This window comes from Mytilus trossulus, chromosome 13, assembly GCF_036588685.1.
Source record: "Mytilus trossulus isolate FHL-02 chromosome 13, PNRI_Mtr1.1.1.hap1, whole genome shotgun sequence".
NCBI lineage: Eukaryota > Metazoa > Mollusca > Bivalvia > Mytilida > Mytilidae > Mytilus > Mytilus trossulus.
This window is the reverse complement of record NC_086385.1, coordinates 5,551,655-5,579,506: the sequence shown is the minus strand read 5'-3', so window position 1 is coordinate 5,579,506 and position 27,852 is coordinate 5,551,655. Positions and strand designations below refer to the sequence as shown.

General features: G+C 30.7%; 1 protein-coding gene across 1 annotated transcript; it reads left to right on the top strand.

Annotated features, from left to right (window-relative positions):
- Positions 1-780: 780 nt before the first annotated feature.
- On the top strand, positions 781-27,684 carry LOC134695351 (A disintegrin and metalloproteinase with thrombospondin motifs 20-like). The gene is made up of 16 exons (XM_063556575.1): positions 781-893; positions 14,873-15,081; positions 15,512-15,595; positions 16,440-16,587; positions 17,406-17,514; positions 18,348-18,441; positions 19,612-19,689; positions 20,475-20,629; positions 21,516-21,553; positions 22,608-22,713; positions 23,373-23,543; positions 23,840-23,984; positions 24,312-24,331; positions 24,993-25,112; positions 27,066-27,117; positions 27,583-27,684. Exons 1-16 carry the CDS (start codon positions 794-796, stop codon positions 27,682-27,684), a joined length of 1,731 nt encoding a protein of 576 aa, XP_063412645.1. The 5' UTR covers positions 781-793.
- The last annotated feature ends 168 nt before the right edge of the window (positions 27,685-27,852 follow it).

Sequence of the window (27,852 nt, the reverse complement as noted above, 5' to 3'; positions counted from 1 at the left end):
CTCATAGATATAATTGAAGCAATTTTTTGCTGCAGTTTAAATGTAGAAAAAAGGTAGAAAATGACAGCAAAAAAATCCACTATTTTGGCACGAAACTTTTAAACGGTCGGTGTACCTCACATTTCCTAAGTTTCTAAGCATCATACAATACAATAGACATTTCCCCACATTGACCTAATATTTCATATTCAAGTACAACAAATCAATATTAAAACAAATACGAGAAGAATAGAATGTTTGAATCTCACAATAATGATGACGTTAGACTTTGTAGTTTCTTTATTGTAGCATATTGACATTATAAACAATCTTTTAATATGTAAACAAACGTGATATGTAACGTTAGCTATAGGAATCGATGCTTATTTATTCGCCCGTTTTTTTCTGAAATCGAGCCAGCTGTTTTACATATTTTTTGAATGCACCTAGCATAAAGAACAAACATAATTACACGTTTTGGGCAATTCATGATTTTTTTCATTGTGATTTGCCAAAATATGTATCAGATATACGTCTGAAAATTATATGGCATTGGAACTTATTGATATACAATTTGTTCTCTTTTTCGGCTCCTTTTGTGTTTTCTTAAATCAAACGACTTAAAGCAAATATTAGGATTCAGAAATACAAGTATTGGTATTTAAAAATTTGACTCTCTATAATCAAATGGTCAAATCTATACATAACAGTTATTATTAAGTTTTCATATTTTACATATTAAAAGACTCACAAATCAAGGATATATTTAAAAGGATTTTGGTGCGACTGTTAGAAGTGAAGCTTCTTTTTTAGGATGGACGTTATTTTTATCATTTCACTCGGAACTCTGTTATCGACGACCAAAGTAGACTCTTTTTTGAGACTTCCAACTGATGCTGATGTTCAATCCAAAGGTTGGTTATAGATTAAAGATAATTAAAAAGACAGTTTTTAAAATTGCACAATAAGTTATGTCTGCACTCATTTGGTCCTGTTCTTGATTGTGATACAATTATGGTTAATGACATTGGAGTTAAATAAAGATTTTTATACAAGATTGTAAATAATTGTATTTCAAGATAACATGTGTATTTTTGATACTGTAAACCAACTTATTGTCGTGGGTACTTTATTTCACGATTTTCAAATTTACTAAATATATTTAGATAAGCAAAGATCAATGTCTTACATATTCGCGACGATTTATATTCGCGTTATGATTCTACTCGCGAAAGTCGCCATTTAAATCGTTCGCAAAATTAAGTTGGTTTACAATATATGGTGTATCCCTCGTTTTATTTTATTGTGTTTGAATTATTTTCTATAACGTATCGTCTGATCCCTTCATTGTGATTTAGGAAATAAAATTGGTTATAAACATCTCGTCTATGTTAATCATGTTTATTCTTTACAACTTAAAGTGTTTTCTTTTGCAAGAAATAAGTACTAAGTTAGAGAGGAAAAAAAAAACCAACTGAAAATGATAGAATTTATTGTATTATCATATCAAGTGTATCATAAAGTAGATACCTTACAATAAAAGAAAGCGATAGATATATTAGTAAGTATCATTCATTTCAAATACGGTTAAGCCAGAACCCAGATGAACAATACCCGCCAAAAACAAAATTGTTTTTCTACGCAGAATATTTCGAAATATATCAGTACAACTAAGGTTTTTATATACGGTTCGTTTAGGGATACAAAAGTTATCGATATGTTCGTTGCTCTCATTTTGTGTAACAGTCAGACAAAATATTATTAGCAATACCCGTAAAAAATAATAAAAAATATTGGTTTATGTATGTGCCTGTCCACAGTCAGGTTTTTTCAGTGGTTGTCGTTTGTTGTTATGTGTTACATTTTTTTGTTCGTCCATTTTGTTTTACATAAATAAGGCCGTTAGTTTTCTCGTTTGAATTTTTTTACATTGTCTTATCGGGGCCTTTTGTAGCTGACTATGCGGTATGGGCTTTGCTCATTGTTGAAGACCGTACGGTGAAATATAGTTGTTAATGTTTGTGTCATTTTTGTCTTTTGTGGATAGTTGTCTCGTTTGCAATCATACCACATCTTTTTTTTTTTTTTATATTAGACAATATATTTCAGTAAATATAAAGTTTAACTGTACATAGTGTAAATACACATCGAATGAATTTTTTTCATCGACACAGCAACTAATGCCATAGAAAAACGACATTAAAGCATGCGCCCTGACATGTGTCTATTTCAACAACCTGTAATCCATGGACTGTCATGAGTTGCTGTATATCATATTTGGGATTCCGTTTTTTTATTTTGTACGTAAATCAGGTCGTTAAATACACGTTTTAATTGTTTTTCATGTGTCATTTTGTGACCGTTTGTAGCATGCTGTGTAGCATAGGTTTGGTCATTGATGAAATCCTCTTGATGATATATTGTTTCTAGCTTTCTTCCAAATCGTTTTGTGGATAAAATTGAGAGCTCTCCCATCGACAATTACCACATTCTTTGAAAAAAAAGAGAAATACTGATCTTAATGCGAATTTAAAATAGATAAACTGTATGTTTCAAGGATGTAGTTTCGCATTTGATCAATACTAACATTGATTTGCCTCTGGTCAAAACAAATAAGCAACTATATAAATCGGAAATGTTCAACAATCCATGATGACATAGGAATCTAAATAGACTTTAACAATAATAATATGAAAACGATGACATTAATATATCAATAACTTTGAACGTATTGCAACTCTCTAGCTACTTATAATACAAACAGATTAAATATGGTGCTAGTAGCATTAATCGAATTCTCTTAGTCAAAGACTACCACTTATATACTATAAATGATCTCTTGAACTTTATTTCATTTGCCTAGTTATGCTGGATACTGAAATTTCATTTTTATAAAACACTAAATTAGTTTGGCTTAGACTGTCGGTGATACCGGCTTTCCAAAATTGTTAGAGCAACACACATTCAATACTCAATACTCTACTGTTAAACGTATTTCTGTCGAGTATTTTGTTTAAGAAATAAATTGAAATGATTTTTCAACTAAAACAAAGCAAGCAATTAAGAAAGCACCTGTGGAAAAAATGTACGAAAACAATTGATGACAGCTACAAGTCTAAAACATTGTAGATCAGCCAGAGTTTCAAAATACCTTAAGGGTATCCTTTCTTTCTCTTATTTATATAACATAACGGCTTTATTTCTAATTAATCAACGCATTGTGTGACTAATTTATATTACGAATAATTTAATAAACTCCTTTTAAAAAAATATTTATTTAGTACAAACGATATTGTTATTTAGAACATATTCGATGGTAAGACAAATCACCAAATAACAGGTATGACACTTTCATAAAGTACTAATATTTCAAGCTGATATTTTATAACTACAAGAATAAAAAAAGCAATAAAGCAATGTATAAACAAAAGTGGGACAAAAGATACCAGATGGACAGTCAAACTCATAGATTGAAAATAAACTGACAATGTCATGACTAAAAATAAAAAGACAAACAGACAAATAATAATACAGGAGACACAACAAAGAAAACTAAAGAATAGGCAACACGAACCCCACCAAAAAACCTGGGTGATCTCAGGTGTGATCCGGAAGGGTAATAAGATACTGCTCCACATATGGCATCCATCGTGTTGCTTAGCCTATGTTATTACAAATCCGGTAAATAAACTAATTCGGTAGGTGACAAGTTGATTCTGGAAAAATAAGTAAATTTTAACAAATATTTGTGAAAAAACCCATACAAAGGGGCAAGAGTCTGCTCTCCAAAATTCTAGAGGCTGTTCATTGCATTGTCACATGGTTTTACGTATAACAATGCGACCACTAGGTGTCGAAAAAAACATTTCCATTCAAAACCGGACTTCCCCTAATATACATAGTACTTCAATCACAACCAAAAAGTATATACGGACAATTGGTCGTCATCATGTTTGAAGTACACATGTATATGTCTCCAATCTTAATTATTGAGATAGCGTAAGAGTGACGTACTAAGGAATATAAATATTAAAGACTTTTAAAATATGTTCGTGTTTATGTATTTCTGTTTTCAAATAGTAATATTTTAATACAATTGTAAATCTGAATAGTAAACAGTGATTTTTATTATATTGATACCTTAGTAGACCAAGTGTTCAATACTGATTGTCAAGTTTCTTTTGAACAATGGTTTGATAGAAAAAGACTGATATTAAAAATATTCGATCATTTGTCAAAGAAACTTGAAATATCCATGTCATTCTAATCATAACGTAATAATTATTAACATATATTAAAATATATGAAAACTAATAACCTCTTTTTTGTAATTTTTCATATATCATTCTTTTTGTAAAGTTGCACTTATATAGAAATTGAGTATCAGGATCGAGATTGTACCATTTTGTCAAAAATATTTATCTTTATCCACTTAATTATTTCATATGATTAAATCCCAATGATATTAGGTTTTTAGAATGAATGAAAAATATACTTTAGAAAACAAGTTGTATAAGATATGTATATGCAAGGGATTGTATATTTTTGATAAAAAGTAAAATCCCCAAAATACTGAACTGCGAGAAAAATTAAAAACGTAAAGTCCTTAATCAAAAGACAAAATCAAAAGTTCAAACACACCAAACGAATGGATGACAACTGTTATATTCCTGACATGTCACAGGAATTGTCTTATGTAGAAAATGATGGATCAAAAACTGGTTTTATAACAAGCTATAGCTCTCACATTTATGACAGTCGCATAATTCCATTAAATTGATATAATTCTGAATGTAACGCGTCTACTGATTGACTGACGTCGTTTTGTTTATCAGCTCATAGATACAATTTTGTTATGTGACCGTTACGACATCATCGTTTTTTCATGAACCACTCTGGTTTAAAATGAAATTAAGAATTAAATTATAAGAAATGACTGTAATATATTTTTCTGGCTATTCGAAATAACATAAAAATGTGGTGCATATTTAAAATAACCGGCTACTTTCGTTATTTGATTGGCCCCACATTTTTTATGTTATTTCTTCATGGACAGAAAAAAGAACAGTCATTCCTAAAATCGACAACAAAACAAACAGACATATAGGTGAAAGAGGGACGAAAGATACCAAAGGGACAGTCAAACTCATAAATCGAAAATAAACTGACAACGTCATGGCCAAAAATTAAAAAAAGACAAATAGACAACTATAGCACATACAATATACGAAACGAAAGAATAAGCAACACGAATCCCATAAAAAACTAGGGGTGATCTCATGCTCCGGAAGGGTAAGCAGATCCTGCTCCACATGTGGCACCCGTCGTGTTGCTTATTTTCATACAAATCTGGTAAATAGTCTATTTATGTAGGTCACATTCATGAAAGGGAAGGGTATTGTAGTTACGACCTTTCCGATATCATTTATTGTCCTTGTTATTCCGTAATCATTGCATCGATGTTCTATTGACCCATGATAATTAAACCTATAAGACTGAACATTCTACAGACTTAGCTCCATTTACAATTACATCATTTAAATGAAGGGATAAAGTTAAAAGGAAGTCGTACGAATCCTAAATACATTTAAAATAAATTTATATGTAAATGTGGCGTATTGTTTTTAAGACTAACTACACTTATATTATTGCTCACGCGACACGTTAAAATTAGAATAGTCTTCAAATTAAAACAGAAAATAAATTTCGACATACCTGTTTGAAAAAATCGATTGTTTTATACTGTATAAAAAAAATATAGTGCATACGTTTAAAAGATACATGCTAATAAACTCATCATGGATACGAGGATTCAAACTTGCATTTAAATCAGACGCGCATTTCGTCTACCAAAAAAAATAAAAAAGTTAAAAAGGCCAAATTAAGTACGAAGTTGAAGAGCATTAATACCAAAATCCGTAAAAGTTTTGCCAAATACAGCAAAGATAATCTATTACTGAGGTAGAAAAGCCTTAGAATTTAAAAAAAGTCAAAGTTTTGTAAACAGTTAATTCATAAATATTACAATATCAATGTAAGAAGTGCTGACCTCTGGGGAATAAAATCTCCACCAGCAGTGTACTGGAAAGTGTTAGTAAAATATGAACTTTTATCTCCATCAGTAAATAAGACTCCGCATGTTAATTAAAATATTTAATTCTTTTCGACCTTGCATGCAAAAAACATCAATACATGTAGATTTGCTATATTTTTTAGATATAATATCAAGCATATTATTTATCAATTGTATTAAATAATTTGTAAGTGGGTGTTAAATAATCATAAGATTTAATATGGTTTTTAAAGTTTTAGCCCCAGTTACTCTTATTTGAAACGATGTCATTCATTAATACTTTAAATTTATTAAAACCAACATTTAAATTTTGAAAGTCATATTTCTGTATCAATATTTGATTTTTAAAATCTGTTGTTAATTTGAATTAATATTATATATTGTGCCCAGGTATATTGATAACATATGGATGAAAACATTGCTATAACACCTGTCTGAAAAAGTGAATGTGGACAATTTAAATGAAAAAAAAACTATTGTAATAAAGATTGATCTTATAAAGTCGTCTTCTTTTCACTTTTCACTTCAATGTTGAGTTCTTTTTTTACCTAGATAATTTTGCAATCAAATCTTAATGAAAATATTATAAACTGAAACTATCTTATAGTTCAAAAAAATATATATTTTGATATGACTGAATTTAATATTACAATTTGAAAAACAGAATAATTGCATTTCATTGCTTTTAATGATTATCTGGTTAAAATAATACATATCCCATACCTCTCTCCTTTTGTTGATGAATTTAATTTGTTTTGCTTAAATATTAAAAGAGAGTAATTGAAATGATTATTCATATTATTTGCCTATGCATATTTTACATTCCATACGAAACACTCTTAGAGTAATGCTAATTGTTAACATGCCGTTGACAATAGAATGGAATTTTATGCGACTGTCATATATATGAGAATTTTAGCTAGCTTTAAAACTATGTTTAATCCCATATTTTCTACAAAAGAAAATGCTTGTACCAAGTAAAGGCAGGAATATGACAATTATTTTCTACTCGTTTGATTAAGGACTTTTCGTTTTGAATTTTCCCCGGAGTTTGATACTTTTTTATATGCTGTTACCTTAAAAATAACAAATATATGCTATAATCATAGCATACTGCAAAATTAAAACTAAATTACATTTATCGTATTTCATATAGGTGCATTTTATACTTTTCATTGAAGATTTAGCTGTGATTATCCTTCCGTCACCATTTTCAGAAAGTCTGCTGTAAAAAATTAAAACACGATAAATGAAATAATGTTTAGAGTTAAGGCAAATAAATACCTCACCACCCCTTGTCCTTTATAAGAGTAGGTCCCCTCCCCCTGAATAATATCAATACAGCACACGGGTTATTTACTTCTTAATAAAATATTGATATAACAAATAAGTTTAAAAAATAGCATATTTCAATTACATTCGTTAAAAGTTTGTTTGCTGCATAATAGGAGTCGTATTTCTCCTTGGCTGATTAAACTAACATTTTGTTCCTGCTATAGTATATAATATAATACTATAAAAGGCTTTAAATGTTTATATATTGCTCTTTTATATATGTTTATTTTAGGACAATTGAAAATATGAATGGTGAATAGTGATATTTCTGATATTGATACTAAAATAGACCATGTATACACCTTATCGCTATTCACACAGGTTCTCGTAAAATTGTGACGTCATAAAACAAAATATCTGACGCCACAAGTGATTGTTGTCTGCGTAAAAAGTCCAAGCGGCCGGGTCAGCCGGGATTAGCGATAAGGTGTATTATCTGAAAGAATTGCTTGTCATATTTCTTATGTAGACTGTGTTTCAATAAAAAAAATGATGACCGATATTATAAAAAAAATCTCTGTGAAAGAAACTTGAAATCTGAATGTCAAACTCATCATAAATATAATTATAAATGAATATTAACACATTTGAAAAATAATAACTTGTCGTTTTATTTTTAATAGTTTCGATTTTTAATATGTGTTTGTAGAATTGCATTCAAATTGAAGATCATAAACTAGATCTGTTCAGATCTCGTACACTTTGTCAAAAATATTGATTTTTATATAAATTATTGAAGATTAAAATTAAAATATGAAAATCATACAAATTGGATTTCACATTGGTTTTATGTTATATAGTTATTACGATATTATAGTTACTAAACTTATAACTTGTTTTTGATACGCCAGACGTGCGTTTCGAGTAGATAAGACTCATCAGTGACGCTTAGATAACTTTTTTTAATTTTTTTTATTAAAGTGCGAAGGCGAAGAGCATGTTTTTTGTATTGCATTATTAGATATTGTTTATTCGTCGGCATTTTATTTTACCGATGTTATATTTAGCCCTACAAAATACTACACGTAAAGTTTAAATGCCAATTAGCCATATTAGAAAAACATTCGATTATTTCATAACAACTAATGATTGAAATTAGAACGATTTCTCCAGGTTAATAAATATGTTTAAAATAAGAATAACAAACTCAGGAATATGGCATTTGTTATCTTATAGTTTGTTTCTATGGATGTTACATTGTCGCTGTGTTTTTGTTGCACTTAAGTGTTTCTTTAGTTTCGTTGTCTTCCTCTGTTAAAGTTGAAGTTTTTCCATCGGTTAAAGGTAGCACAATACAAAGATTTTATAACTCCAACTCACAAGTTTTAAAATGCTGTAACTTTCTTAATATTGCTTGAAAATTTATAAAAGTGGTAATTTTGGATAGCTAACATATTACTCTTTCAAATTAATGCAATAGTAGTATTATGCAACAATTATGTAACCAATTATAAAGTTAACTGTGTCTTAAATATTTTTCTCCAAATTTCCACTTTCAAATGAAATTAGATTCTGCATATGTATCCCTAGAGGGTTGATTTTATTATATGTTGTTCCTATGGCCATAATCTTCAAATAGGGTGTCTCAGAATTCAGATAGAATGTATAGAACAACTTTTACACCTAATTAAACATTATCTTCTTTAATGTGGTTAGGATGTTTACACTAATTAGAGATTTATGAGAGAATGGAATACCATAGAGACAATCTGAGACACCCTTTTGAAGCCCATGATGTGTTGATTCAGATTTTGTTAAAATTTTCTGTATAGTGAAAGAGACGATAGAGCGAAATTTATTCAAATGAACTTACCCAGATTTTGCCACTAATTACATAATAATTGATTACATAATGATTGCATAGTAAAAACAATGCATTCATTTAAAAGATTAATCTATTATCTATCTATATATACCTCTTTTATTATTTTCTATGCATTAATAAGAAAGTTACAGCATTTCAAAGGTTAGTGATCGGAAGTAACTGTATTGTGCTACCTTAAGTTTGTAACCCGGCATTGTTTTTTCTCAATCGACGTATGACTTTTGAACAGCTGTATACTATTGTTGCCTTAATCTAGTATGAATGAATATGACGAATTACGTTCAACTTTGATATTTTACGCGACACATTAAATTCTTAATACAATAGTCTTCAAATGTATGTTTTGTATACAAATATTACTACATTATATATGTTTTTATTTGCAGAAATTGTTCAACTGATACAAGTTAAAAGTTTTAAATTTCATTCAGTAAAGTTTTAACTAGGAAATAAACGTAAAAAACGAATTTTAATTCCTCTCCAAAAGGATAATAAAGTTTTGTCAAACATTTTATGTTATAAAACTTTTTCACTTAACAATTTCATATCGTTGATTTATTTTATAGTTTGATAAAATATTACGAACATTGATTTCTGTTCGTATTAAATGGTTGTTATTTAAACATGCTTAAATACACGCGACTAAAATCCTTTTTCGTTTAAAGCTTTAACTCTTGTCACACTTTTCCAATACTTCGTCATTCATACTTTTAATGTAATAAACCAATATTTAAATTTGAAACGTCATATTTCAATTTCAATATTTGATCTTTCAGAAGTTATTGTCCATTTGAAGAAATAACATGTTTTGTGCTCCTATATACTGAATACATATGGAATAACACATTGGGGGTATATTGTGAAGTTTGAAATGGTGAATGTGGAAAATAAAAAAAAAGAAGTTAATGTTTTACTCTCGTACTAAAAATATAGATGATAAAGGTGTATGCTTGTGGATGTCAGGAACATTGCTTAACATGTAGTTCTTATTTCATCAAAATTCTAAAGCACTAGTAAATGGAATAAATAAAATGAAAGCTTTGTACCTTCTTACTTTTCACCTGGTCTAATTTCAGTATAAATGAAGAGTCATTTTCATATGACTGCATTTAATCCTTTGAATAATAGACTAATTCCATTTCACTTATTATGATTATGTAATCTAATTTAATACCATTTATAAAGGCAACAATAGTATATAAAGGCAACATCAGTATACCGCTGTTCAAAACTCATAAGTCCATGGACAAAAGACAAAATCGGGGTAACAAACTAAAACCGTGGGAAACGCATTAAATATAAGAGGAGAACAACGACGCAACACTAAAATTTTACACACATAGAAACGGATCAAGCATCAGACAAAATACCACGAGAATTACAAATATAACATCAAAACCAAATACATGAATTTGGGATAGACAAGTACCGTGACACGTCTTATCGCAATGTGAATTTACACTCAAAAATAAGAGAAAACAAACGACGCAACGTTAAAATGTAACATACACAGAAACGAACAATAATATAACAATGGCCATATTCCTGACTTGGTACAGCACATTTTTTAAGGAAAAAATGGTGGGTTGAACCTGGTTTTATGGCATGCCAAACCTCGCACATAAATAGCATGTTAAGTAAACCGCTGTTAAGAAGTCAAAGATCGACAGAGAGAAACAATTTCAAGTTACGTACTAAAACCAAGAAAACACATCAATTATCAATGAAACACAACGAAAATATGTTCACATACGGTCAATACGACCATGCTTTTGATCCAGATAAAATACACGACAGAATGACGTTCATCATCATGATATGCGTTGACTACAATGTAAACTGAACATAATAACTTATACAATAGACTCGTATGATTTTAGTACTTGGTCTCTTTAACGATCACTTGTCATTTTTCTAATCGACGGTCATTGTATATAAATAAGTGGTTTTAATAAAAATGTTATCAGACATTTTTCAATATAACATTAACATCGAAGTTACAAGTATAATTAAGTAAATATGTTTATAGACATTGTGTAAAGTGATATTACAAAAGAAATGAAAGTTTTTCTTACATGTTATTTATGTAGTCTAGGTTACAATAATAAAGGTTGTTTGCTACATGTACTATTGTAATTGTCTTTATGTCTGATATTCAAAATCCTCTTGTTTTATCCATGTTTGCAAATACAAATTTTGCCCGCTACCCCCTGCTGATTTTTTATAATTCTATAACATGAAATCTTATAAGATTCTTGGTATTTTTCATAGACTTTGAGAGAAAAGTAGTCAATTTTAAATGTATGAAAAGTCAAGAGAGATTTATTTCCCGCCAAGTTTATAACAAATTATATCTCAAAACAAGGACACGGACCTATATTTTTTTTCTGTTTTTTAAGTACTGTTATTTTTAAACTATCAATTAATTAATAAATAGTTTAAATAAAAATGTAATCAGACATTTGTCAATATATCATTTATCTTGAAGTAGACTTCAGTAAATATGTTTGTAGACATTTATTAAAGTGATAGTACAAAAGAAATAAAAGTATTTTTTTACATGTTGTTTATGTAACTTAGGTTACAATAATAAACATGATAAAGGATGTTCGCTACTCTCGTTTTCGATTTTTTGTCAGATATTTTATCCATGTAATGCCAATTATAAATGTGATCGCTAACTATTTTGTAATTCTATAGCATATATTTTACAACATATTATAAATTATTATAAATTAAGGAATTTATCGGATTTGGCTATACTTTTTGGACCTTTTTGATTATAGCTCTTCATCTTTTATATAAGCTTTGGATTTCACATATTTTGGCCACGAGCATCACTGAAGAGACATGTATTGTCGAAATGCGCATCTGGTGCAAGAAAATTGGAACCGTTAATTTTATTAAAAAGAACATTTTAAATCTTGAAAAATCCTTGTTATTTTTAATGATTTTCAGAGAAAAAAGTCAATTTTAAATGTATGTAAAGTCCAGAGAGAAACATTTCGAGCAAAATTTATAAATAATTATAAATAAAAAAAGAACACGGACCTACATTTTTCTGCTTTTAAAGTACTGTTATTTATAAACTATAAATTTATAATGGTCTTTTAAAAGGCTTGCGACTTTGAAACAGAGGAACAAACATCCTTTAGAATTGAAATTATTTTTTTAACATCCAACACTTTTTCTGAATTTTTTCGTTTACCCTTCACATGCTATGCGGGTCTATCAAAACAATCAAAACTACTGTAAATTGTATCAACATATAATACAATACCTAAATGACACTAACATTTTCCCAGTGAAAATGATTGATGGTATCAACAATAAATAATATCGGAAGGAGAAGAGTCGATAAAAAATGGCTGGGAAAGAGCCATTATCTCTTGTACGTAAAAGACACTCTTGTAGATTTACAAAAAAGAGCATGCTAATGCCGCTTCAAGATAGAACTCGCAGCCGCAAAGTGAAAAGCGATTGATATAAGTTGCAATAACTTATTCCCAATGAACTATAACTAAATAAAATAATAATAAAAAAAAACCATAAAGAAAAATCACTAGACACAATATCGAATCCAAAGTATTATATTTCTGAATAATGAATATTGTGAAGATAGTTATTGACAGATTTAATTTTGTTTTTATTCTCTAAATATATTAAATAACTTCAATGTTGAAATTATAAACTTTCTATTAAGAAGATGTTCCTATCAATTTACTTTTTCAGTTTTTATAAATACATGATTATACATAATAGAATGACCAAATCATCAAAGTTATAAAGGGGAAATCGCGACTTGACTTGTTGTCCGTCCGTATCCCGTCCGTATCCCAGTGATGGTAACAATAAAGATGAAAATTGCCAGGAAGATCCATTAACTATTGCTCGTAAAGTATACTCTTGTATATTTATAAAAAGAGCATGGTAATTCCGCTACTCGCACCTGCAAAGTGGAAAGCGATTAATATAAGTAACAATAACTTGTTCTTTCCCCTTACTCTTCCGGAGTACCTGATATCACCACTAGATTTTGGTGGAGTTCGTGTTGTTTATTCTTTAGTTTTCTATGTTGTGTCATATGTACTATTGTTTGTCTGTTTGTATTCTTTCATGTTAAGCCATGTCGTTGTCAGGTTGTTTTAGATTTATGAGTTTGACTGTCCCTTTAACATCTTTCGTCCACCTTTTGTTCCCAATCAACAACAAAAAACCAACAACATTAAATCAAAAATGAAATAAAAACATACAGAAATTACAAATTTTCTATTCAGAAAATGTTGCTAATAATCTTCTTCCTAATCGGTTTTTATAAATTTATGATTATAATTATTCAAATGACAAAAACATCAATTTGTAAAGAGGATATTGCAACTTGACTGGCTGTCCAGCCGTATCTAAGTGATGGTTACTAAGAGTTTGTATTTTTCCACATGAACTTTACCAAAAGTTTAATTACAAGGTCACGTGTTTTCCTTGGAGATAAATAAACCCAAATTCTCACCCGTTGGGAACACAATATTTTAACCTCAGATCAATTGGAAAAATGAAGTTCAAAGATTCAATTAATTTATCGTAATACATAAAAGAAGTAAACATAGAGTTGATCCATTGTATAAACAATAAAGTTATGAGTACATTTCTGGAAACCAATAGAGACACATAAGTGGCCAGTCTAAAGAATTGTATCGGCTTATTTATCGTTTACTTAAAAAAAAGCGGATTTTGTTTATTTTTTCTATTTTATTGATTATCTTTTTTAAACAAACCCAGATAAAAAATACTTTTCAGAGTTAATTATAAAAAATAGCATTTTTTATATTGGTTCATTTGGCAAAACCTTCAGAATATTTTGGTCCTAATTGGTCTTGAACTTCGTACTTGGTTTGGCTTCTTTTAACTTCTCTGATTCGAGACTAATCTTCAGACAAAACGCGCATCTGGAATTCATAATCTAAATCCTCAAGTTATTTATATCCAAATGCAATTCAACTCTAATAAATAGCTCATCAACTAATCAATATTGTTATTGTTAAAATATTGTTAAAATCAATAGATAACTGAAATAACATTTTTTTTTTTTAATCTTTAATTTATAGGACACAATAATGAACATTCAGTTCATTTAAATCATGTTTTTAACAGACAACAATAAGGAATCAGTTCATTAAAGTAAAAAGTTGAAAGCTAAATCGATCAGAATGTTTCAACCTCGAGAAAAAAACACAACATCAACATCGGTTTTTAAGCATTACCATAAAGTGCGAAATTTGGCTAGCCACACAACTAGATTCACCCTATAAAGTCAGGAAAATGGCAGTTGTTATATAAAAGTTTGTTTCTATGTCTGTTTCATTTCGTTCGTTTTTTGTTTCACTTCTGCCCATATTTGGTGTTATTTTGTTTTTCCTCTCATAATTGATTTGCTTGCATCGGCTTTAGTTGTAACCCGGATTTGTTTTTCCGAATCGATATATGACTTTTGAACAGCGGTATACTACTGTTGACTTTTTTTACGTCGGTTGAAAATTTGACAGAATACTCGGTCATTCATCATTTCAGCTCAAATATGTGTTTTAAATATTATTTAAAAATACGACCATTTACAGGGTTCCGCAATCACTGTGACATAATTATTTTTCTGTTTATGTTTACAGAAGATATTTACATACATGTAACAGAAGGGAAAAGAACAAGGAGATCTGCAGACGACAATTTTCATCCAGAGACGTTTGACCTTGATTTAACAGTTGAAGGGTTATCAATACATATGCATCTTACGCGTAATGACCACATACAGACAAAAGTGCCAACCTTGACCGTTCAAAGTGGCAGTATTAAGTCACATGCTGTTTCAGACAACGAGGTAATTACTCTGACTTATTCTTGAATATGTACATTTTCTCAAAAAAGAACAAAGGTGTCGAAATTCTCAAATGATAGAAAAGATAACTGTGCTGGAAAAATATGATCAAACTTATACGTAAACAAACGAATTCTACTTAATTGTTGTAATTCAGCTGTAATGTTAAGCACCAAAATATCCTTAAATAAACAGTGTCAACTATTTTGAGAAGGATCGATCACGCCTCACATTATTTTTTTTGTATATAAAATGCAAAGGTTACATTTTAGTATTTGCGCCATACACGCTTTTCGTCTACAAATGACACATCAATGTCACTGGAATACAAAATAGTAAATAGACCAAATAAAGTTAAAAGACCGGATAGTAATTTTTATGTAAAATTATCAAAGTCTGAACGGTTTAATTTTTCCTTTATTGTATTTTTCAGGAATCAATATTTTACCAAGATATTCAAACAGGAGCACTATTAGTTATGCAGAGTGACCATACAAATGGTAGTAGCAGTAGCATGGTCAGTTAGAAATTAATAAAGATGTCATTTGTTAAGAAGTAGAATCACAAATATATTGAACTCTTTAATCAAATCAAAAGCTAAAACATATCAAACGAATTGATAACGACCGTAATTTTTCTGACTTGGTACAGACATTAAACTTTGAATACATTGGTGGATTAAACCGTGTTTTGATAACTAGCTAAACCTTTCACTTGTATATATATATATGACAGTTGCATACAAGTTAATAATATTAACAAACATATCAGGAGCCTGTGGCCTTTGTTAGTCTTGTATATATTTTTAATTTTAGTTTCCTGTGTACAATTTGGAAATTAGTATGGCGTTCATTATCACTGAACTAGTATATATTTGTTTAGAGGCCAGCTGAAGGACGCCTCCGGGTGCGGGAATTTCTCGCTACATTGAAGACCTGCTGGTGACCTTCTGCTGTTGTTTCTTATATGGTTTGGTTGTTGTCTTTTTGACACATTCCCCAGTTCCATTCTCAATTTTATTATAGGTATAAATGTCTAAATTAGGAGTACAGCAGTCAACACAGTTAGAAGTATTTGGCAACTAATAGTTACTTCTGTCTTTTTAACACCAATGTCTGATCGATAAATTCCATTGTAATCCCAAGAATAAAGTTTATTTTTGAGGTTGACATGAGAATGTTTTTAATGTTATTTTACCCAAAGACAAATTTTTGGTTAAACTTGTTATGTGTAAGACCAAACGCATGTTAAGATGTATCTTTAATATTTTTGGCTAATTTTAGAGAAATTAATGGCACGAAAACTTGAAAAGTGTGTGTTTTTCACGATGATAGTTAGCAAATTATATTTTTGTATTCCAGTTTGGAGTATTTCATGCAAATGGAGAGGAATACATTATTCAATCACCAGATGAAATGACAAACTCCCAATTGAAACAAAGATACAGCAAATTTCATATCTTCAAAGAAACAATTCAAAATATTACATTTGATGATCTTGTGCTAAAAGGTAAATTAGGTATTCTATATATTGTGAAATCTGTGTAGAATCTGTGAAGAATATTGAATAACACATGCGAGGAGTACAACATTTAAAACAAGCAACTTCATGAGCAGCATGTAGAGCCAGATTTGTTCTTACTCTTATCGAGCACATGGGATCATCACTATCTCCTTCTTAACAACCATAATTTATATACCATACCTATACTTATAGGAAGTATTTCTTTATACAATTTTAACTATTACACTTGACTATCAAAATCTATATATATATTCTTTAATATGTTATCTCATCCGAAATTTTTGAATTTTATGCATTTTAAATGCATAATTTGTTTTATATGTATATTATTTTTCAACTTCTCTGTAACCTTTGTACTTGCATGGTTTTTTTTATGAGAATAAACTATCTATCTATTTGAACTAATATTTGTGTGGGTTCCTGTTGCCTAACCTGTAATTTAAAATGTTGTTTTTTTGTATACTGATACTAGTTTTTGAGTTAGCCATAACTTTGTCGGCGTTGTTTCAACTGTTTTCTTTAAATATCCCTTTGAAATATCGACTCCCGTTTAAGTCATGTACATATTTAAAGACACTTTTCCGAAGAATCATATTTTATCTATATTGAGTTTATACTGCTAAGGAAATTATCAGTCATTCACCGGCCTTATTACAATATCTAAACATACGACCGTTAAAAAAATAATAAAAAAATTCTGTCAATGCGAAATGGACATTTATAAAGATTTTGTTAATTTGACTTTAAAATGCTACGTTTAACGAAAACTGAAATTTTGGATATTTTTATTGTTTTTTTTGCAGAAATAACAGAAACAAAGCTAAAAATTGATTCAAGAAAAAGACATAAACGTGCTGCAGGCGCATACCGGCTAGAGCTACTTATAGTCGTAGACTATTCTATATACCAGTAGTAAGTGGTTATATTAAAAAAAAAAATTTATTCAACGTTACAATTTTGTTCTGCACCAGATGCACGTTTCTATAATCGATGTCTATATTCCTCGAGTCAAACATATTTGGAAATCTTTAGCTATTTAAAAGAGGAAGAGCGTTATAAACCAAAAAAGGACAATAAGGTATAGCCAAAGCCTGGGAAGGCAGAACAAACATTGCAATGGTATCATCTATGCTGTATATTTTACACTATAGGGGAGGGACATATGTTTTTTTAGAGTATTTCTTCTAACTTTGTTAAAAAGGGTTGAATTAGCTAATCAATTGATAAATTATTGTACATACCAGAAAACATTTTATAATATCTAACGTGAACATATTAAATCTGCTCAAGTTTCCTGTCTCCTGACTGTAATTTTGTTAGCTGGAATAATTTCTTACATATAACTCATGTCTTTCAGAAAAATCTGGTTGAAGTTATTTGATGGATCTTTGGCACAATTTAAGTAACGTAAACGGGTAGGGAAAATGACTACCTTCTCCTTTATTGAACACCAATCTCGTAATTACCTATAAGCTTTCAAAAGTGAATGCTTGACATTCAAAAGTCAATGACAAGGGAAAATGCTACCTGTATAAGGGACAGTCATAAAAGTGAGAAGTTTAGCTTCATGTAGCTATACAACCAGGTTTAATCCACTATTTTCTTCATAAAAAATATCTGGGCCAAGTCAGCATTATGACAGTTGTCCATTGATGTGTTTGAGCTTTTATTTTGCCATTTGGTTAGGAATTTTTCGTATGGAATTGTCCTCGGACTTCAATTTTGTTATGATTTTACTTTTTCAGTTGGTATGATAAAAGTACTAAATCCACTCATGCTGAAAAAGACGAAGAATCAATAGCAACGATACGACAGTTTTATGCTTTCATCATTAATGGGGTGAGATTTTCGTTATGGAATAAAATCTTTAAAGGATATACAAAACAGTGTTGGATCAGTTATACATGTTACATTTAATGATTTGACAAGGTACACTTTGTAATTTTCATGTTAATGCCCGAATAAAAAAGGTGAATGTTTTATGGTTCTAATCAAAACATGCACAGCAAACTGAGTACATGTAATTAGCAACACAAAAAGATGAAAGTGAACAGCTTTTATAAATAAAGGCAACAGTAGTATACCACTGTTCGAAATTCATAAATCGACTTAAAAAAAAAATCGGGTTAAAAACAACGACGCAACAGATACACTGAATTACAACACACACAAAAACGAACTATAAGATAACAAGTGACATTTTCCTGACATGGTAAATACATTTCAATATATATCAGTATATTACAAATAGAAACCGTTTTGATACATACAAAAATACGAAGACACGGTTTAGCAATACCGTTTTATTAGTACTTAAGGTCCATAAAAACAAATGTAAAATATTTTAAGGCAGACAATTAACGTCCAGGTTTACATGATTTGTGTACTTTAAGACCATGAACGAAAAACAAATATGACACACAGCAGCACACAGCAATTACTAAATCACTGGCTTATGACTTGGAACAGGCACATACAGAATGTAGATTGGTTGAACTATTAAGTGTCAAACCCTCTCTATAAACTGCGAGAGTGGTGTACCACAAACATAAGCATAGACGTTTCGTATTGTGGATTTATTATTATTCGTTTGATACCAATTTTCATTGGTTTGTTGGTACAGCTGAACAACGAATTACAAATTTAACAGGTTTTACATGTAGAGATTGGTAAAAACCACGACATCAGATATCCACGAAAAGGAAACTTTTCCTAATCCAACCGGAAATTGGTATCCACGAAATAAAAATGAATCCACAGTATTTAAATTTGCTTTTTAATACATTGCATAGAAGAAGAAGTGAATCTAGGGAATCGTGATTGTTTCAATATCACTGATCGTTAAATCTGAAAGAAATTACAAACATTTCATGAATTCTTTTGATTGAAAATCAGTTCCAATTCATAAGTGTACACTTTAGTTTCCCACCTAGACATTTTACAACATAATTACATAATACTGGTACTTATTTTCAAGAATAAAAAAAAATGCAATTATATTTTTTACAGATGGATGCCATGTACAAAAACATTCAAACGACGTCTTACAGTATATCAATTGAGTTTGCCGGAATAATAATTGCCCAGGTTTGGATAAAGTTTACGTCAGTTATCTACTCTGTTTAATATCAAAATAAATGTAAAAATAGCGCAGTCGTAGGTGAAATGATATACAAATTTGCCTCCTCAATTAAAAACAATTCTAATCTAATTAAAATATCAATAAACAAAAAAACATCGTTCAAATATTGTCTCGTTGGAACTCATACCACAGCTTTACAGTGTGAATAAACTGCCAACAAATACCAAAAAGCTCCATTTTTAAATGTAGACATTAATATTTACATGTGGTTAAACGGTCCACAAACAGATACATCGAACCAGTGGTAGTAATAACATTTACGGTACCAATTTCCCTGCAACAGATGCGCATTTCGACAATATATGTCTCTTCATTGATGATAGTTGCCCAATATTTCAAATCCAAAGCTTATATAAAAGATGTAAAGCTATAATCCAAAAGGTCCAAAAAGTATAGTCAAATCCGTAAAATGAATCGGAGCTTTGCATGAGGGAGAAACATTTCTTAATTTATAATAATTTCTAACATTTGTTAACAGCAAATTTTACCAAGTTAGGAATATGACAGTTGTAATCCATTCATTTGAAGTGTTTGATATTTTGATTTTGCCAATTGATTAATGATTTTCTATTTTGAATTTTCCTCGGAGTTCAGTATTTTTGTAATTTTAGTTTTTTTAATATTTGTGTAAAACATTTTTTTTATGTGTGTCCTTGCCTCATTGGGAAAACAATGCGAAATGTGTTTTTATTTGTCAACTTTGTCAATTTTTCAAATTTCTTCTGCGCAGACTCCATCGGATTCCTCATGGACAGAGACAATAAAAATTACCAGTGTTAGTCCATACCAAGTGGATTCGTCAGACGCACTTACTAATTTTAAGAACTGGGTACAGTCAACAAGTGGAAGCCTACCTGGACATGATCATGCAATGCTTTTCACCAGGTAAAAAAAGTGTATGCCACTGATTAAAGGCCGCTTATCATATAGTTCTTGATAGTTATGATTATACATGTTAAATTAATAATGTGTTCTTGATGAACAGGCAAAACAACCTCCGGATTTATAACACTCGATTTGAACGTATTGAGTGGTACGATTGTAGTTTACTTGTCCATTCTTAAAAAAAAGCATTAATATTGTTTCGATTAACAATGAAATCCGTCAAGGTGCTATTAATCAAAATGAATATTTGAAAACCATAAATATCCTATGTCACAGACAATTCACGATCAAAAGATCGATGGATTGATTGTTGTTCTACGCCGCATGGCACAACACGGCTAAATTAAAAGAAGTATTTCAACAAACGTTTAACAGGTATGAGGTCGTTATTTTTTTCGTTTAAATTGTTTTACACATTGTAATTTCGAGGACTTTTATATATGACTATGCGGTATGGGCTTTGCTCATTGTTGAGGGCGTACGATGACTTATAGTTGTTTATTTTTATGTATTGTTTCAGTGCAACCATACCACGTCTTCTCTTTTATATGTATATTTCAATCTTACCGACCAAGATGAACATCAGACATTAAAACTGTCATCCTCAACAACTTTGTACAATAATTTCTGTTATGAAAAAGCTAGGAATTTTAAAATATATTATATGTCATTCACACAATTCTATTTCAAAATTACAGTAACACCATACCTATGTAGCAAGAAAAACTAAATACACCGCGTATTGTCAAAGTACAATACTGTTTGCATTGACCTATTGTATTTGTTTTGATATATTTTATACGACGTCTTCTATGCGTGTAAAATAAAATAACTTGTTTTATAGATTGTACTACAAGTTTTAAAAACTATTATAAACTATTTGTAGATACGACTTAACTTCCGGTGGATCAACATCGAATGCAGGTAGGTCAAAATAGTTAAGAACTTATTCATTTAAACAAATGTTAGATCTCACACAGTACAAAAGAGGACACAAAAGGTACCCGAGGGACATTCAAACTCATAGAAGAAAACCAACTGACAGCGCCATGGCTATTATCGAAAAAAACCAACAGACAAATAATAATACACAAGCCATAACATAGTAAACTAAAGACGTAGCAACCAGAACCTCACAACAATCTTGGGACAATCCGGTGCTCCAGAAGGGAAAACAGATCCTGCTTCACATGTGGCATCCGTCGTGTTGTTCATGTTATTACAAACACGGTTAATGGTATACTTTATAACATGTTCACACCACTTCTACAGAAAAGGCGTTCTATTGATCCTTCTTACATATCCCTATAAACAGTAGCTGAAATTGAAACCATTATGGAAATGATGTAGACGAAGACAGGAGTATTCACCATAACTCGAAAAACAAGCCTGAAAGTACTGAGTATCGTGTCTACAGAACGAAAAACGAACAAACATATAGAAACTCTGAACAAGATGAACCTCACCAAATACCTTAAGTAGCCTCATGTGTTCTATATAAGTCTTCTACAGTCAATCAATCATTAATGTCATCGATATTTTAGAAAATATTTCTTGAACTTTACTGGCTGATATTTTTTTTTCTGAGCACAGACGAGTGATATAAAAAAAGGATCGCTAGAAACTCAAGGCATACGTGCCGTTGTCAATGAAATTAACAACGTCTCCCTTGTGAAAATAGAGATAAACATATCATAATTGGTCAACCCAACTCAAGCGTTAAAATCATCTCCTTGAGATGAGCAACGTTAATATATAAATAAAGCAGATCATTTGATAATTAACAGTTGATATCTGTCAGATAGCAGAAACTTCTTATTTACGCGCACATTTGACAGATATATATCCAATTTTTGAATAGTCAAGTCTTTTTCGCTTTGCACAAAAAACTGTTATATTTCCGTCTGAATGAAAATTTATAAACGAATAAATTTTAAACCCATCTATTAACATACAAATAATGTCTATTGTAATACAGGGCTAGCCTACATGGGAGCAGTGTGTACCAATATCGGTCAGTCCATTGTAGAGGACCATTTCAACTTTGTCATGTTAACAGTAGCCGCCCATGAATTAGGACACAGGTATATCAAATCTGTTGAAAAAAAAATGAAGAATATTTAATCATTGAGGATATCAATAAGGTACTAGTGTTCAAAATCACAAAATACATGTCAAAGATAGACAAATGAATAAAAGGAACATTCAAACTCATAAGTTAAAAAGAAAAAAAACCTGACAATGTCATGTTAACTAAGAGAAACAATCGAATTCAAAGTTAAATATAGAAAACTAAAAAACTAAACAATACTTGCTTTACTAATTACTGGGAAGATATCAGGTGCCACGGAAGGGTAAATATATCTTAATCCACATAAGGATAAAACAACAGCAGCAAGTTATATCAAATGTAAACTCATTAAAACACACACAGCTTGCGCTAACAAAAATATAAATGATATATAGAATAACTCAAGAAGAAAATGGTCTTATATCTAATACCAATGAACATTTACCTGAATGCTGTAAGCCATGTGAATTGTTATAAACTAAACTGTACGATATAGAATTTTTGATAGTTATAGAATAGCCGAGGCATTCCTCCGGGTGCGGGAGTAACTAGCTGCATCGACGACCCATTGGAGGCCTTCGGCTGTTGTTTGCTTCTTCATCGGGTTGTTGTCTCTTTGACACATTCCCCATTTACATTCTCAATGTTACTAAATATTGTTTTCCATTCCAGCTTGAGCGCATCGCATGACGGTGAAGGAAACGGTTGCAGTTTTAGTGATGCATACATAATGGCGTCTTCTAGTAGCCCACAAACACCAGGCAGTGCTATAGCTACTAATCCATGGAAGTTTTCGTCATGTTCTACAAATTATTTTACCGCTTATATTGACACGCTAGAAACGTATGTTTATTAAAGATACCAGTTTTGTTGGATCGTTACGGACAATGTGTCAAAAAACTATTAATTGCAACAGCAAAATCAACGTTTTACATTTAAGGCCAAGCTTTAAAAACAATACAGTTAGCTCCTGAATGGTATATATGTTGCTAGTTGTAGACGAATCTAATATTGATATGGTCTGATTAAACAATAGTTGTTAAAGATGTATAAAAATAAAATAACCTACTCTCAACTGTAGCTATAAAGCAATAACCTTGCCATCATTTAATAATTTAATTTAACACTTTTTTTTAAAGAAATTCAGCGAATTGTATGTTATCGCTAAGTCCTGGCTTCAACGCGACAGCTCTGTCAGAATTTGGAAACGATGTAGCAGGTCAGATATACGATGCACACGCACAATGTGAAAACATAGTAGGACCAGGGTCGTATTTGTGTACGGTATGTTATCAAACAAAATGTAATATAGGTTTTCGACAGTTCTTATTTTAGGGTACAACCTTTAAAAACACCAGAGACGACCCGTTTGATCTGCTCATATGACAGATGTTAATTTGTGCGGAATGCATTTTCAACCTGTTTTAAAGTTCACAAAAGTAACCACTACGTATATAAGTCAATTAACGAATTGGAGATTGTAAGAATTGTGTAGATACCAACTGTTGAGCAAACATCTAATATTCCTTAGACAAACTTCGGAGACAAATATTTTATGTTCGTGTGACTTAGTCTTTAGTTCTCTTGTGTCCTATTGTTTGTCTGTTTTAGCATGTCATTGTTGTTGTCAGGTTATTTTCTATCTTTGAGTCTGACTGTCCCTCTGATATATTTCGCCCCTTAATTATGGTAAAACATCTATGAAGGACTATTATATACGATACTACTGTACACATATTACAATGTATGAGTATCATTTTTGATATATGCAAGGTTGGTAATTCAATATGCAATATATTTAGTTCTACATAACATACCCCTACACCTTTGTAAAACACAATATTTCAAAATATAATTTGGATTAAACTCTGGCTCATATCCAAAGATGAATAACAAATCTCAACATGATGACTTAATTTTTCAAAAAATGTTTGTGAATGATGAAGCTGTAATGCAAGGGGGCCAACATTATGATAAAATATAAATTAAGATCTCTGACAGTCAATGTTTTGGGAAACACGATGATATTTATATGGTAACCGCAAACTTCTTTTTCGTTACAAAATGTTATTGTAAACGTATTATTTGTACATTAACGCAAATGTGCTCGACAAAAATGTAGGTTAACACATAACTATACTTTGGGTTTCGTCATAAGCACATTTAGTGTATTTCTGGATATTATTCGTTAACTTCATCTCCTATAGTTCACATGCAGTGCAGTTTCTATCATTTCAAATGAGATTGATAGGACATGTTCATATAAACATATATGTCCATATATTTTTGTAGGACCGTTATTCTGGTGATTTCACATCAATATGTACCGTCATGTGGTGTGCACTTCCAGACCAACCAGGTTATTGTACAACAACAACAGCAGCTGAAGGAACGCTCTGTGGTAATCAAAAGGTATACTTCAACAAAATTACTGTAATTTCAAACGACTGTCATACAAGTGAGAGGTTAAGCTAACCATACAACCAGTTCAATTTACTTGTGCATGAGAAAATGTCTGTAACAAGTCAGGAATATGACAGTTGTTGTCCGTTTGTTTGATGTGTTTCAGCCTTTGATTTTGTCATTTGATTAGGCAATTTCCATTTTGAATTTTCCTCAGAGTCCAGTATTGTTTGGAGTTTACTTTTTTCCAATTAAAGATAATTCAAGTTTCTACAAACAATCAAATATAGCTGCAGGATACATAGGGTTTACGACAATGCAATGAAACAGAAAAAAAACTTTACAAATGGAATCACATTAATTAAAGACATAAATTGTGTACACCACTGTCGTATGAATAATGATACTCGACCATCACTGACTTCATGATTAGTCATCTTGATTAGTGATCACACTGTTAATTTCATTTGCACATGTGATTTACCGGTAGGATATTGTATAATTTGCAGAGTCGCTGTTTACCTTGTCGCAGACAAGTCCGCCAACACTTGCTTTGGACACTGTATACCGTCGCGAACCTGCTATATATATTGACTTTTGAAAAACTGATATTCACTGAGGCCAACATCCATCGGCATTGTATACAAAAAAAAATGATATCATCGCTATATATTACCTTAGCTGGATTTGGCAAAACTTATAGGAAGTTTGGTCCTCAATGCTCTTCAGCTTCGTTCTATATTTGGAATTTTTTTCTATTTTTTTCTATTTTTTTTTTTTTTAACTTTTTTGGATTCAAGCGTCACTGGTGAGCCTTTTGTATACGAAACGCGCGTCTGGCGTATATACAAATTTAGTTCTGGGTATCTATGACGAGTTTATTTACCTGTAGTCCATTAGTGGCTATAGCATGTATAGGATGACATTCCGTAAATATAAATATAGATATTGCAATTTCTCATAGGTAGTTCCTTTTCGCGGCTTAAACTATGCTACTTTTACTGAGTTTCGTAACCATTTATATATATAGATAACCTTAGTCGTATTTGGCACAACGTCCTGGAATTTTGTGTCCTCAATGCTCTATTTTGTACATGTTTGGCTTAAAAATTATTTTGATCGGAGCGTGATCACTGATGAGTCTTATAGAGACGAAACGAGCGTCTGACGTATTAAATTAGAATCCAGGTATCTTTGATAAATACACAGAACGGAAGTTGCTATGTACTGATATCTTATTCAAAGGTCAACATATAGGACTATTCTGCGTATTTTTCAACATTTATATGCACTGAATTTCTAAGACTTTTTGAATTTTATTAAAATTCTATACTACTCCTGCCTCCACTTTTGGGCATTCTAAAACTTAAACTACCCCGTTTTTCTATCCTTATTGCATTCCCAAGTTATTTTTGTATGTGATGAATCACAGATATCCTATCCAGGAAGTAATACTTTAACAAATAAGCATATCTATGAATATTATATATCTCCCCAAAATAGACGTGGCTTGTAAAACAGGTGTATTTGATAAAGTGCAACCTATAGGAAAATTTTACTTTGCTACTGACAATGTCTAACACACTTTTTAAAAAGTGACCGTTTATTAATTTTGAAATTGACTCCCTCAGGGAAAGTTGACTTAAGATGAATTTGGCTATCAATTTTATGTATTTTTGTCATATAGCTTTTCAATGGTTTCGGTACATCCTCGGATTTCAATTGTTTGGCTTTGAGAGTTCCTGATGAAGGTATATGCAGAAAAGCGTTTCGGACGCATATACATTATTAAACGTGTAGTTTTCAATAAATTGAACCGTCGATGTAAGTATCGAACACCATTGCATTATCAAACTCCTTTTTCTCGGGAGCACAATTAATGTTTTTTGCAATTACACCATCTGTAGTTGACATAATTACTTGCAGTACCATGCTTATCAAAATCATATTTTATATTTGTAGTGGTGTCAGACCGGACGCTGTGTTTATGATGCTGCAGCACCTACAGGCAGTAGTAAGTTTATCTAAATATTTAACATTATTATGTATGACACAAATAATGCTATATAACTTTTTTTTCCTTGCATGTCTTACGTTTTAATGATGAATGGAAAAATCATATTATCTCCGATGGAAGTAAACACACTCTCATTTGTATGTATATACTTAATTATAAAATAGAATACATCATTACGATTAATAGTGAAATAGTATACATGAAGATCAACATAAAAAGCATTTCTTTCACAAAAGTCAAGAATGAATGTGGTTTAAATGCCAATACCACCAAACAACATATATCATCTAGACGGCAATCTTCAAAAATAGATAGACGTTTGTACAAAATATCATATATATCTTAATATTCCACAGACTGGAAAAACTGGAAATAATGTAACAGAAATAATCCAAGATCTACACTTTAATAGTACTGATCATGTTAATTATGTAGTAAGAACGTTTTTTAATTTCTGTTTAGGTTCTTGTTTATACGGGGACAAAAGAGGCGCCATTTTTTCTAACCAGCCATGGAACTGTTCAGTTATTGCTCAGGATTACTCAAACAACTGCCCAAATCTAGCGATTAAATGTTGTGATGCATGCGCACCGTATCTGCCATCAACAACAACGTCGGGATCAACACAATCCCCTTCTTCAACTACGACTAGTTCACCTGGAACAGGTTCAACTTTATCATCTGTTTCCTCGACATCAGGCTATTTGTCTACTCAACAGACTCAATTGTCTG

Excerpts from the sequence above, each read along its gene's own strand:
- LOC134695351 (XM_063556575.1), top strand. The coding sequence starts at position 794 with ATGGACGTTATTTTTATCATTTCACTCGGAACTCTGTTATCGACGACC. Across the intron at positions 19,690-20,474 it reads CCGGAATAATAATTGCCCAG|ACTCCATCGGATTCCTCATG; the intron begins GTTTGGATAAAG and ends TCTTCTGCGCAG. Across the intron at positions 25,113-27,065 it reads CGCTCTGTGGTAATCAAAAG|TGGTGTCAGACCGGACGCTG; the intron begins GTATACTTCAAC and ends TTATATTTGTAG.